General features: G+C 42.4%; 1 protein-coding gene across 1 annotated transcript in view; it reads right to left on the bottom strand.

The window, feature by feature from the left end:
- Positions 1-14,168, bottom strand: part of SRP68 (signal recognition particle 68) — a gene marked incomplete in the record, with an annotated part of 1,223,106 nt that overhangs the window by 805,110 nt on the left and 403,828 nt on the right. The window contains 1 exon segment of the mRNA XM_044090499.1: positions 11,245-11,385. Within this exon segment, the coding sequence (XP_043946434.1) occupies positions 11,245-11,385 (141 nt within the window).

The following is a 14,168-nucleotide window of genomic DNA, read 5'->3' as shown; positions in this document are numbered from 1 at the left end:
GGGTTTTGGTCCTACATAAATAAAACCTGAGCAGCCTGTGTGCAGCCAGTAAATGTAGAGTTCTTTCCCCAATTATAACTTAAAGATAGGTCTAAAACTAATTTGGGCATAAAGGAAGGATTTGTCCAAAGGAAAACTCTTGTCTTGATGGAAACTAAGAAAAGGCTCAACGGCTCAACACACATCACTGCCTGGAACTCAGAAATTCTTCCAGTTGAACTGATGGATACTAAGGAAGCGGTTTTCCAAGAAAGAAATTTGATATCTAGAGAGGTAGTAGAGTCAAGGGAGTAAGCTTTTCCACAACGAAGCTAAGGTTCCAGGCATGGGCCATCCAGGAGGTCTTAAATGGATAATTCCCTTGAGAAACTGTTTTTCCATGGGCTGTTAGAACAAAGGTGAATGTAGAGGTTGGCAAGCAGAGATGGCAGAGTAGGAGAGGCCTTCAGAGAACAATTTGACAAGTTAAGAGAGAGTACCAAAGGGGCATTTGCTAGGAGTGGTTGTTGCCCTTCAGCCTGACCATAATGAGAATCATTCAAACTTTTGAGATGCATGATTTTCTGGTACTAGGCCTTCAAGATGTGCAAATCATCCTTACTGAACTGGCCACATGGAATCAGGATCATATCATCTGGGCTGCCAGCTTAGTTCCAAAGGTGTGGTGAATGTTGGCTCACCAGTTCTGGGTTAAAAAGTCCACCTCCTGTGACAACATCCATGTTTTTTCGCTGCTCATACTGTGTAACAGTGGGCATTAGAAGTTATATACCTACCATAACTTGGCATCTGTGTTGTCCATTTGCATTTTTCCTCACTGAAAGGTTACAGATCAAACCCTCAGAGCGAACTCTGCCACATTTTCAAGATTTAGAACCTAGTCTCGAGCTCCTCCCTCTACCCATACTGCTCTAGACCATCCCCAACTTCTCAGATTGAGTTTGCTGCCTTACTGCCTATTGAATTACAGAGAGGACAGAGGCAAGAGAAATATGAGGCTCAAACCAGGAACAAGGAGGTTCCATTATCATCCAAATATTCTAGGATGCTATGCATGTTAAGAAAATGAAAGTTTTATACACACCATAATTATAGAGCCATGTTGCCTTTCTACATTTGGTTTAAACTGCAGGTTATTGGATCTGACAGATCCAAGACTGGCCAAATCTCAAAGACATCAGCTCACCGAGCTCTACCTCCTCTACCCATAATGCGTTGCTCAACTAAGAATACCTCAAATCGAGTTTGCCGCTCTCGGCTTAAACTTACAACACATCATCCCAAAAGAAAAGACACCAAGGACCTCAACAAAAAAGGTAAACAACTTCCCCAATTTGGTTATCTTATGAAGACTTGCCAAACACCTAGAAGAAGGCAGAAAGGTGGGAGGCTGAACCACACTGAGAACGACAACACTTATCATTATGTTGGGTACATAACTTTTGTATGAGATATTCTGTCTGAATTCAACGTGCAGGACAAAGGCTCCAGCCATGTAACAACCACAGGAGCTTCTAAGGAAGGACATTTTGTAATACAGTGGAACAAAGAGGCCCTAAACTTCAACTGAATGTCCAGCTTGTAGTGGGATACAAGTGTGAGGACCCACCCATGTAGCAACTGCACTTGCACAATCCAAAAAAGCTCTGGAGAAAAAGGCAGAGGAAGTGGCCATAGCTCTGGTAGAATGACCTTTTGATTTGTGATACAAGGGCTTTCCTTTCAAACTATATCCAAAAGCAATGCAATATGACAACCACTTGGACAGTGTAACCTTAGAGACAGGCTTACCCAATCGAGACTTGGAGAAGTAAACAAATAACTGGTTAGACTTTATAAATTATTGTTTCCTGTCTAAACTGAATCTCAATTGCCTATGCACATCAAGGCAATGTTACAAATATTCACCTTTGTTGGAGAAATTGGGGAAAAAAACATATGAAAGTGAACAGCTTGAATCAAATTATTCTCTGTAGCCACCTTAGGAAGAAAGGAAGGGTCGGTGCAGAGGGACACCCTGTCATTATGGAAAACCAAATATGGCAGGATACAAAATAGAGCTTGCAACTCAGATATATGCATGGCTGAGGTGACAGTCACCAAAAACATTACCAAAGATAAAAGCAACACAAAGGGCAAAGCTCACTGTGGGACACGGTTCAAAAGAGAAAGGCACAGCAAAAAAGCACCCTTAAGGAAGGCTTTTGAAATCTTCAGAGCAGCAGGAAGCACATTATCCCTACCAATGTGGAAAATAGAAATGGCTGCCAACTGCACTTTAATAGTAGAATAACTGAAACCCAATTTAAATAAGTCTGCAAGAAAGTCCAGAACAGCCTCCAAAGGGGCTGACAAAGGATCAAAACCCAGAGTTAGCCCAAACAGCAGAACACTTCCACTTGCTAGCATACATCTTCCATGCAGACATCTCCTCGGAGGTGGAAAAGATATGTACACTACATTGCTAGAAATTTGGGGATTTCTGGCCACCAGGGTAATTGAAGAACCCATGCAGTTAACTTGAGTGTCTGGAGGTTTGGCTAATCCAGACAGGCTGGGTGAGAAATGAGATCTGTAAGTGGATCCAGCAGCCACGGATGGTATCTCAGAAGAAACCCATGAAAAAAGAACCCAACATAACGAGATCAAGGGGACGATGAGGATTACAGTCACTCTGCAACAGGCCGTCTTCTGAAGAAATGTTATTAATGAAGTTGAAGAATATGCATACAAGAACCCTGGAGGCCAAGCAGTCAGGACAGCATCCCTGGGTGACTGCCCCCTAAGGCATAACAGCTGCTGCACTTGGCAGTGGATGGGGATTGCAAACAGGCCACAACATGGAGTGCCCCACAACCGAAAAATTAAAGCAGCAATTCTCAGATTCAGGGACCACTTGTGAGGAAGGAGAATGTTTTTGATTAAACTGCCTGCCAAAATGTTGGCCTTCCTTGGGAAGTGTGTTGCTGTCAGAAACCATTGAGATAAAACTGCCTGCTGTCAAACTCTTGTATCTTGACAAACAGGGTAAGACTGAGCTCCCCCTTGTTTGTTCATATACCAAACGACCAAAATATTTTCAGTCTGGACTGAGATAACATGCTTGGGGAGAGCATCCTGAAAAGCCTGCAATGCAAGGACGACCACCCTCATCTCCAAGACACTGATGTGAAGATTGGCCTCGGAAGACAGGAAAACACCAGCTACAAAGACGTCCTCAACAAATGTAATTAGGCAATCCAAGCAACTTATCAATCTTTAAGAATGGTACCTTATGAATAAATCTCAGTGTGAGAGGGAGGCTACTCCCTGTGGTTGACTCCTTACCTACTTTTTTTTTTAATATATAAACACAAAATGTCTTGTATAATGCATGTGCCAGCATTAAATTACACGGCAATTGAAAAATGTATAACCAGTAACAGTTATTTATTTTTTTACAGATTTTATATTCTAACATTTATGCCAGTGTAACCCACTTCTGCTGTAACTTTGTTCTATGAAATTATGAAATGTACTACTACATTATTTTTTCTACTTTATGGTGTGTTATGCTATGTATGTTCATAAGTATGATCCTCCTCTACTGATATTTGTACTAGGCCATGTACTACTTTGTATGATCTTCTCTATGTTGTGCTGTACTGTGCTTGCTTAATGGCTTAAGGTCATGGCTGAAAATTATCCTCAGACCAGTCCACATATCTGGTTAAATAAATACATGTAGCTCAACAGCAAAAGTATAGAACAGTCAAAGAAAAATGAAATGGGCATAACAGCACATTGAGCAGGTATTTAGAAAGGGACAGTTAACATTTCCATAGGCAAAAGCCACAGATCACCATACCTTTACACTGCGTACTACTGCTACTTTCAGGAAAATTATTAGGATTTAAACTTTTAATAATTCACTTAGAATTTCATTATATACATGTGCAAATCAATATTAACATCAAAACCCATCGACTTGTTAACCTAAAGTTTTGTACACACTTTTAAATGTTCAAAACACGAAATTAAGGAGCTTGTTCATTACATAATATCTCTCATTTTTTTTGGAACAAACTGCCTTCACATATCTGTGGCTCTGAGAATTTGGCAGTATTGAAGAAACACCCTGATGAAATGGGGTGATATATATACACCTACAATCCTTTTGTTTAGTTACCGAATCTTTAGTCTCTTTGGGCCTTAGGCCTATAACTAGTTATCCCCCACTTACAAGCTTAAGAACTAGTGAAATAAGCAGTCAAAGGAAAAAAGTAATGCCCAAGTAGATAAATTAATATGAAACATGGAATAAGAGAATTCCCCATAAACAAAACATGGGGGATAAAGAACATACAGCCATTAGCACAAAGAAGTTAGGTGGTATAAGCAGAAAGAATGGATCATAAGCATTTTAAGCAGCTATCTGTATGCATACATCTCTGAAATATGTGCAGTCAAAGGTGTGCCACAATACTATAACTGACCTCAATTCAGAGGTGTTTACTAAGGAAACTGGTTGTGCCTTGCTCCAAGATTAGGGCGAGAAATTACTGCAAAATGAAATTTGCATCATTACACACCCCCTTTCTGAATTAATCCTTTTCCCTCATGTGAAAATTGCTGCTTTTATAGGATCACAGGAGATTACTAGGCTAATGGCTGTGGGGTCCTTAAAAGCCTAGCCAAGAGTTTATCCCCAAAAGAGAAACCTCAATCAGCACCTGTCACCCGTGTCAATGAGGGACACAGGTGGAACCCCTGGGACAAATTTGTGGTTGCCCATCCACTCATCAAAAGCTGTGCTTGAAGAGGGTCAGTGACGTACTTTGTTTGACATGAATGGGGAGTCTATTCTAGAGACGGGGTAGCATGTGGGAGACAAACCTCTCTCTCCAGCAGGTTTTGTTAATGTCACATATTAGGATTTAAGCCTTTCAATCGGGTACTATGCAAGGCATACAGATATGGAGCACCTCTAGTAGAGCAGGGTTTGAGATTGCCTTGACATAGATAATTTCTGAGCAATATGTATAATACAGAGCAGAGTGATAGGACAGGTGTTGAAGGACATGGATTCTCTTTGTGATGTATTTCTGTGGCCTTTCCAGTTGGTGCAGGTGTTTGGAGAGGTACATACCAAACGGGGCACTGTATTCAATTATTGGCCTAATGAGGGAAGAGTACGGAGAGGTAATGTCCTTTTTTCTGGATGCAATACCTTTACTTATGAGATGAACCAAGTAAAAGGCTTTTCTGACCACTGTCTGTACATGATGGCCAAATGTGAGATTGTTGTCAACTTGTGTACCCAGGTCTCTCATCACAGGTTGTTTGCTTAGGTGGTTGTCTCTAATGTGGTAATCAGTAGGGGCCGTGTTTTTGCTGAATGGTACAATACATTTTTTTGCATTTAACTTAAGGCCATGACTTTGGCACCAGTCATTATTGCTGAGAGACCCTCTTGAAGTATGTTAACATCATATGGAGAGTCAATGACAGCACCCAACTTACAGTCGTCCGCAAACTTGGTCAGCCACAGGCCTTTTGTCTTTGCCTGGACATCTGAGAAGTAGATGGCAAACAAAAGGGGTCCCAGGACAGATCCCTGGGGGGCATCACTAGCGATAGGTCTACTGTTGGTAGTGGCACCTACTTTGACCTTGTAAGCCCTATCAGTGAGACAGTTGGCCACTCACCTGATGAGATACGGATTTACGCCAAGTTCTGTTAGCTTTCTGATGATGCCCGAGTGGGGGGTTGTGTCAAAGGCTTTGGCCAAGTCAAGGTAAGCTGTATGTACTGACTTTCCCTTATCCAGTGCCTTGGTGACGGTCTCAAAAAAGTCAACAGGCAAGATCTGCCCTTGACGAATCCAAACTGGGTGGGGTCAAGTGCTATAAGTTTGCCAATGTCCTTGTTTATGAGGTCCATAATAATACGCTCCCTGGCCTTACAGAACAGACTTGTCAAGCTAATATGGCAATAGTTTCCAGGGTCTGTAGTGGCACGACCTTTGTGCAAAGGTATGACAATGGCAGTTCTCCACTCTGCTGGAATGAAGCCTGTACTTAAGCTATGGCTGAATAGGGTGCTCAATGGCAAGGCTAGTTCTTGCTGGAGATATTGCAGAATACAGCCTGGGATACTATCAGGTCCCATGGAAGCTGTGTTCTTTGCCTTGGATAGGGCCTTTAACACTTGATCTATGGAGATGTGAGGTGCGGAGCAAGTGGTGTGGGGTAAGTATTGGGGATGTCGAATGGGCCTTTTGGGGGGGGTTGAAGTTTGCGCTGAACTGGGGTCTGCTAGCAGGTTGGCTAAGTCAACACAGTTAGTGTAAGTGGTACCATTAAGAAAGTACAGTTGTGTACACTTACCATAAATGTAGACGTTTGAGTGCATTCACTGTCATCACACTTGGGTTATCTGCCTGCAGGTAGCCCTCAGTCGGCCCGGATACCAGAGACTCAGTATTTCTGCATCAGTTGCTGTCACTCCAGGACTGATGTCAGGTAGTCAGGGGTATAAAAACAGGCAGCCGACACCATTACATCAGTATTTCTTGCCACAAATTTCAGGAGTTCACCCAAATAGGGAGCTACGTTATGGTGGGAAAAACACCACCAGTAAAAAGTAAATATCAATAGCCCTGTAAGAAGTGAGTAATAGACACAGAGAGGAGAGAGAGAGAACAAGGGGGCTGGAGGGTGGGAAACCAGGATTGCAACAGTGAATACACACGAACATCTACATTTATGGTAAGTGTACACAACTGTAGTATGTTCTTCATGTTTCACTGTTGCAGTCATCACACTTGGGTTGATTCCCAAAGCTGAAGAAAGGGTGGAGGCAGTCAAGAAGAGTTGGGGCTGGCTAGTATGCCTTGCAGGACTGCTGTTGCAAAACCCGCCCTGGATTTGGAAAAGATAGGCAGGTGGTAATGCTTGGTGAAGGTGTGTACAGAACTCCAGGTAGCAGCTTCCAGAATGTCCCTGGTAGGGACTCCCCTGAGGAATGCTGTAGAGGTAGAAGTTGCCCTAGTGGAATGTGTTCCGACTCCCTGAGGGGTTGGTTTCCCATGGTGGTGTTAGCAGAAATGGATTCAGCGTACTATCCATTTGGAAATTAACTGTTTTGAAATGGCCTTGCCCTCTGCCCCTGGTGCAAAAATGACTAGTAATTGGTCAAATTTCCTGAAGGGCTTAGTCATATCAAGGTAGAATCTGAGCTGTCTGTGCACGTCCAAGGAGTACAGGATCCTTTCCCCTTTATTTTGAGGATTAGGAAAGAAGGTTGGCAAATAGATAGATTGGTTGAGAGCCACACTGGACACCACTTTAGGCATAAAGGAAGGGTTAGTCCTGAGGGACACCCTGTCAGCATGAAAAATAATGAAGGGTTCTACAGCCATAAGTGCTTGTAGCTCAGATACTCTTCTAGCTAAAGTGATGGCCAGAAGCAAGGCTGTTTTCCAAGAGAGGAATTTTAACGCTGCTGACGCTGCAGGCACAAAGGGGGGGGCAGCGTGAGCTTTCCCAGTACAAAGTTAAGGTCCCAAGCAGAAGTGGGTGCTCTCCTTGGTGGCCAGTTGTTTACCCCTTTCAGGAACTGTTTGATGAGAGGATGAGAGAAGAGAGGTGGCTCAGTTTTGTAATGAGCCAAGATGGCAGAGGCATGGATCTTAATGGAGGAGAAGGATAGGCCTCTGTGGAGTAGATGTAGATCTGCTAGGTAATCCAGGATTAGGGGTAAGGAGGGCAGTGCTGTGTCCTCTCCTCTAGACTGAATCCAGGAACAATACCTTTTCCACTTATCAGCATAGGATCTCCTTGTACTGAGTCTTCTGGCTTCAAGAATGACGTCCAGCACCTGCTTGCTTAGGCTGGTCACTGGGGGAGAATTCAAGGAATAAACCAGGCTGCAAGGTTCAGGGTTTGCAGTTGCGGATGCAAGATATGTCCCCCTGCTGAGTGAGGAGGGTTGGGATCTGGGGTAGGTACCAGGGTGGCACTGGTGACAGGCTGTGCGCAGTAGTGGGTACGAGTGCTGGCGTGGCCAGTCTGGGGCAATCAGGATTGCCCTTGGTCTGTCCTGTCTTATCTTGAGTAATATTCCTGAGAGAAGAGGCAGAGGGGGAAATGCATAGATTGAGAGGTTTTCCCACTGGAAGGATAGGGCATCCACTTTCCAGGCCCTACTGTGAGGTGCCCTGGTGCAGAATTTGCTTAGCTGGTGATTGTACGGGGGAGGCAAAGAGGAACACCTCTGGGGTCCCCCATTTCTGGATTAAAAGGCTGAAGGTGCTGTGTTCTAATTGCCACTCGTGTGTGTCTAGGAGATTTCTGCTTAAGTCGTCTGCCAGAGGGTTTTCTTAAAAATTCTATCTTTAAGTTTGCAATTTGTTTTTCCTACATAATATGCACTGAAGAATAACAAGAATGGGTGACTAGCAAAAAGGAGGGTAAACTACTGATTTTCATAGGTTGTGTTGTACTATATTAGATACTATGATTTTACTAGTGCTTTATCATCTGATGAAGGGATTTACCCGAAAGCGCGTATGATACTGCTTTTATTGTTTTAATAAAGTGAAGTTGCTTCATACACAGCGTGGTAGTACTTGCCTTACTTTTGGATTTACTATTTGGATTCTTTTTGGCAGTACTTTTAGTGGAGGAGTCCTTTACTTTTTGTTCTTTAATTTGTTTTCCACAGGCGAGACAATTGTTAACTTTCTTCTGACATCGGTTAGAGCAAGAAAAAAGGATCCCCAGCAGGGTACTTAGCTTTAGAAGACTTCAGGATGATTCAATTCGGAAATGAAAACTCAGGTAGCGGCAGACTGGCACTCATGTGGACTGCTTCAGGTTCCTTGGCAAGAAAGACTGATGTAATGGCGTCGGCTGCTTATTTTTATACCCCTGATGACCTGATGTCAGTCCTGGAGCGACGACAACCGACGCAGAAATACTAAGTCTCTGGTATTCGAGCCGATTGAGGGCTACCTGCAGGCAGATAACCAGTGTGTGATGACTGCAACAGTGAGACAGGAAGAACATCTAATTTGGAACAAACCTGGCTTTGCCATGGAGGTTTCTGATGCAACTGAAAAAGGGTTTGTGGTTAGCCTTTGTTTTGGAGGCTAGTTTCGATTTATAATTGGCTCTGGATGTTTTCACTAGTGATCTAATTTGCTTCTTGAGGCTAAGGAGGGAGTTTTTCCAATTAGCAATTTGTGTCTTTTTACCCTTGGACAACAGTTACTTCCTTTTGTTGTAAAGCCTGTTGACAGAGGATGTCCACCACATAGGTTTGTATTTCCTTGAGGAGCAGGTTTTAGTTCTGTTGGGTATAGCTGAGTCCATGCAGTCGTACAGTTGCTTGTATACTGTGTACTGGCATAATGTTCAGCATATTTGTCTGCATCCTCTGAGGGGGGCGGTGGTGAGAAGCTACTGATACCTTCCCTTAGAAGGTTGTAGTTAGTTTTTGAGAAGTTTTTTTGCCTGGTTACGGCTGGAGGGGAACATACTATGGGGGTGGGGCAGTGGTCGCCCATGTTGGTGAGAACCAAGTCTAGAATGCTATTTCCCTTTGCGGGGGATGAGACAAGCTGGTTTAGTGCGTTAGAACTGATGAAGTCAAGGAATCGTTGGGCAAGTGCATTAGATCAGGAATAGTTCACCCAGTTTATGGTGGGATAGTTGAAGTTAAAGGATCAGGGTGTTTGGGGGTACCTTGATGGACTCAAGTAAGTCCAGGTTGGAGGAGTGGGTGTCCCGAGTCATGGAGGGGGGTCTATAGCTGGCTATATGGCTATCTTGCAATTGTCAATTGGACCTGGAGAAGTTCTAGTGCATCATGCTGGCAAAACAGTCTGGAGGTGTGCTTGTCTTTAGTGAAAATAGAAACTCCACCACCCTTATATCTTCCCGACTTCATTTTGGGGTCAGAATGTGTGGAATGAGGTATAGCCTGGTAGGGCAGGGGTGCTCTCTGCAGCCTTGAACCAAGTTTCCATGACTGCACAGATGTCAGCATCTTCCAGTGCTAGGACAGCCTCTAATGAGTGCATTTTCAGATTAAGGCTCCTAGTGTTAAGCAACATGACCATCAATTTGCTGTTTGACAGACCTTTTATGTTGGAAGATTTGTCTGTGGGACATTGCCTAAAAAAGCACAATGGGGGAGGCAAGAGCATTGGTCAGAATCCTGAATCCCAGGGGTGACAAGTGGAGTCCATCTCTAGCAAAGCATCGAGGCCTGTCAACCATGTCATCCCAGGCAGACAGATACTGGATCCCCTTGGAATGACACCAGAAACTAAGCCAATTGTTGAAGTCAATTTTTTTTGTTGGCATTGTGGTATCATTCTTGAAGGTAGGATGCTGCTTATGGCTAGGGTCTTTAACTGTCAAGAAGGCTTACCTAGAGAAACACCACCACCTAAGGATCAAAACACACACACACACACACACACACACACACACACACACACACACACACACACACACACGCGTACATACACGTACACCTTGTGTACACTACTTCTGCTTCCGAACTTAAACACTGGTAGCCCTGGCCTGTCAACTCTATATTCTTTTAGATTAAAATTATGTAACAATTTCCTTATAAACATTCTCATGAAAAGCACTACATTCTCTAATCACAAGAGCAAGCAAAACACAAACAAAACACAAATTGTCAATGTTACTTAGAAAGTGTGGTTGAAGACAACAGAGTGTAGTTTGTACTCATCCTTGTACGCATCTTCTATGTTGTTATGGACAGAAAAATAAAGCATAGTCTTTTTTTAAGAATACAAACTCTTCCTTCTAAAGAAATGAAGATCAAAACAGAATTATCTTGCGCCAGTAAATGCAAGCACACAGTAACGTAAACACTTTAATACCATAATTTTAGTTCTTACAAGCAAATGACACATTACCCCGTGTTCAGACTTAAGGCTGCAGCTGATGTAAATCCACTGGCTACCTCGTCCAGGTGTTTGTATTTAGGCACGGTTCAAGGACAGCACTAAATATATACAAAAGCAAAACTTTTGACTGCGTTTAAGATGAAAACCTAAACACAGTATTTAAACATAATCCACATTACCCGTGTTCTCCATAATCATCAGTTAATAAATTTATGACAATGATTTTACACTAAGCTGCAGCTTTGTCATTACAGAGCCCTATAATATCAAGCAACAGATAGCAGCTGAAGTTCAGCAATTTGTTTTCTGCTTACCTGTACAACAGCTGCCTCATTATCTGCCAGTCCAAGTAAGAAGATCCTCACTTTATCAATTTTCACCGGGATTGTTCTTCCTCTCCATTCCACCTCACTCATAGTAGCTGCCTGCTTTGCACGTGTTTGAGTGATCAATGCCTATAAAAATATATATTTAGGGAAAAAAAGTGAAAGAACCTCCTTATCTTTCAGTGTGTGAGTTTTTTTTAATGAAAGCTTCACTTAGGATACCCCATTTAAGTACTTATGGAATTCACAACAACTGTGCTAATCACAGAAAGCAAGATGACAAAACTACTTGATTAAATAACATGTAACTCAGTTTGCCAAAATACTGCCATCACAGCACTTATTTACATGAAATGCTAACAGCTGCCAAAGACAGGATGCTGGGCATATAAACTTTGATAATACCTCCATTTTAAGCAGAATACCATATTTTAACTTTTTTATAGAAAAACAACCCTTGCCGTAGTGGTTAAGGTCTTCACCTTATATGCACAAAGTACAGGGTTTGATTCTCACACAGGGTAATTGGCTGGGCTTGGAGTGACCCACAAGGGCAGTTAACCTAATACTAATTTATTTAGGGAGGCTGGCATAATGGTTAAGGTTTTTACCTTATAGACACAGTCTGCTAGGTTTGCTTCTCACATGACCCTAATTGCCTAGGGCAGTTAGCCTAGTACTAATCTATGAGCCTATAAACCTACAACACACGTGAACTAGCAATGAACACGTTTATAAATACATATACATAGCTATATTCCTTCTCAAGTGACCTGACAATGACACCATGATTTCACAATATCCATTCTATGCAACAATTTAAATATTCTGTTTTCAATAACAGGCTTATTATGTGTCAGCACCTTGTACACCATTTCATTTTAAGTTGAATGGGTTGTGCCCTCGTTGAAGGTTGGCCATTGGGCTGGCAACTCGACACCATAAAAAACAACTGCCAATCATTAGCGGACTGGAGTTCCGCTGTGGTGACCCTTAACCGGAAAAAGCCGAAAGACAAACAACAACAACAACAGTTTTTCACATTTAGTGTTCATCTATGATTTGTATCATAACCTATTGTACTGCAATGTGCCATCTTAATCTCTTGTATTTAAACTAACTTAAATGTGGAGCTTTTCTCCCCGGGCCTCCGCTGAAAATGGACATGTATCCAGTCGGATTTTTTCCCGGTCAACAAATGTAAAATAAATAAAATAAAATAAAATCTATTACATTTCCTTAAATTTTCCCCAACCACTTGAATTCTTACTTCTCTTCACTGTGTCAGGAATCCAACCACTGAACAGAAAGAAAAAGTCAACTGGCATTCTCCATCCATCCCTAAATTTTACTTCACCTCAATTCTGAACCCACTTACTGGAACAGTGATGTTTTAAGTTTCCTTGACACCATACCCATTTTACACCAGGCTAACATCTACATCAACACTTGGTATTTCATATACTTCCCACATCAAAATGACTAGTTTATGAAAAATTCTCAGCATCTTAATCTTAACAAGGTTGTAGGACCTAAAACTCATACAGCAAGGCACACTATGCATAACTAGAGACCTTTCTGTCTCACATGCCCTACTAATTCACATCCGGCGAATACCAAGAACAATAAACACTTCACTCGACTACTGGCCCATAACCAAGTAGTATCACTATCACTATCAGTGCTTTGTCAGTCTAGCTTTTCACTTTATATAAATAAAAACACAATACATAATGATACAATCACCAAAATGAGAGGAAACAGCATCATCAAGTCACTAGCAATAGGTCTGAAAAATTGCTTAATTACAACTTTAAAGGTGCTATAAAGGGGAAGGGGCTGTCTCTCTTCCCTCTCACCCCCAGCTGCCCACACAATCAAAAACATTACCAATGTAACACATCGTTTCCGTTAAATTAGCCTAGAACATCACTTAAAAGGGGAGACTGTCGCACTCCAAATCAAGATTAAAAATGAGACAGTTTGTTTGTGTCTTTCGGCTTTTCCCGGTTAGGGGTCGCCACAGCGGAACTCTGGTCCGCTAATGATTGGCAGATTACGTACCGGCTTGCCAGGCCTGACGCACAACCTTCAACGAGGGTACACCCATTCACGCATGTCTCCATGCATAAGACGCTCTAGCTGAGAATCGAACCGGACAGCGTCTTACTGTGAGGCGACAACGCTACCGCAGCACCACCACCGCGGGTATTAATAGGATTTTAACCTAGCTGATATCAGTGCAGTAAAACTGTTAATTCACTGGCTCCATAAACTCACAGAATAATGTGAAATATTTCATCTTTATAGTCCCGCTGAACCTTTCAAGTTGCTAACTTGAAGGGCTTCACTTCAGGTTGTCGGAACTAACTTGTTCAAAGGGAGGAGAAAAAAAAGTCAGTCAGTTTAAAGTTCAAGCTCCAAAAGAGGACTGTTTAAATGTGGGCAACAATGCGGAGCTCCAAGAATAACACCTTGACAAGTCAGTGCTTGGCCAGAGTTTTGCCTTACCCAAGAAGATGTGCATCACAACAGAGGAAACAAGCTTACTGACCATAGAAGTATAATGACCAAAGTCAAAAATCTACCTGGAACAGGTCAACTAACACAAGCAGAATAGGATATTTATCCACACAGATGGAGAACTACTCGCACTTAGTACAGAGTCTGGTTAATGAAATATTTCTGGACGGCTTGAATATTGCTGAAATGTTTACTAGTCAGTCAAAATAAAGGGATCCACAAAAGCAGCCAAACTCAAAATGTGGTACTGTTTTTTCTTCCTTCTCCTGTGAGGTATATGCCCCTAGCTTATACTGGGATGGAGAACTGTCGTACAAAGGCCCAACTGCCTAACTCCACTCCTTTTTGGAAATAAGGAGTGATGATGATGAATTTAAGTTTTTCTTTCA

Source organism: Protopterus annectens, chromosome 12.part0 (assembly GCF_019279795.1).
Source record: "Protopterus annectens isolate FY-2018-M chromosome 12.part0, PAN1.0, whole genome shotgun sequence".
NCBI classification, from domain to species: Eukaryota; Metazoa; Chordata; order Ceratodontiformes; family Protopteridae; genus Protopterus; species Protopterus annectens.
The sequence above is the reverse complement of the archived record's forward strand: the minus strand, read 5'-3'. Positions and strand labels throughout refer to the sequence as shown.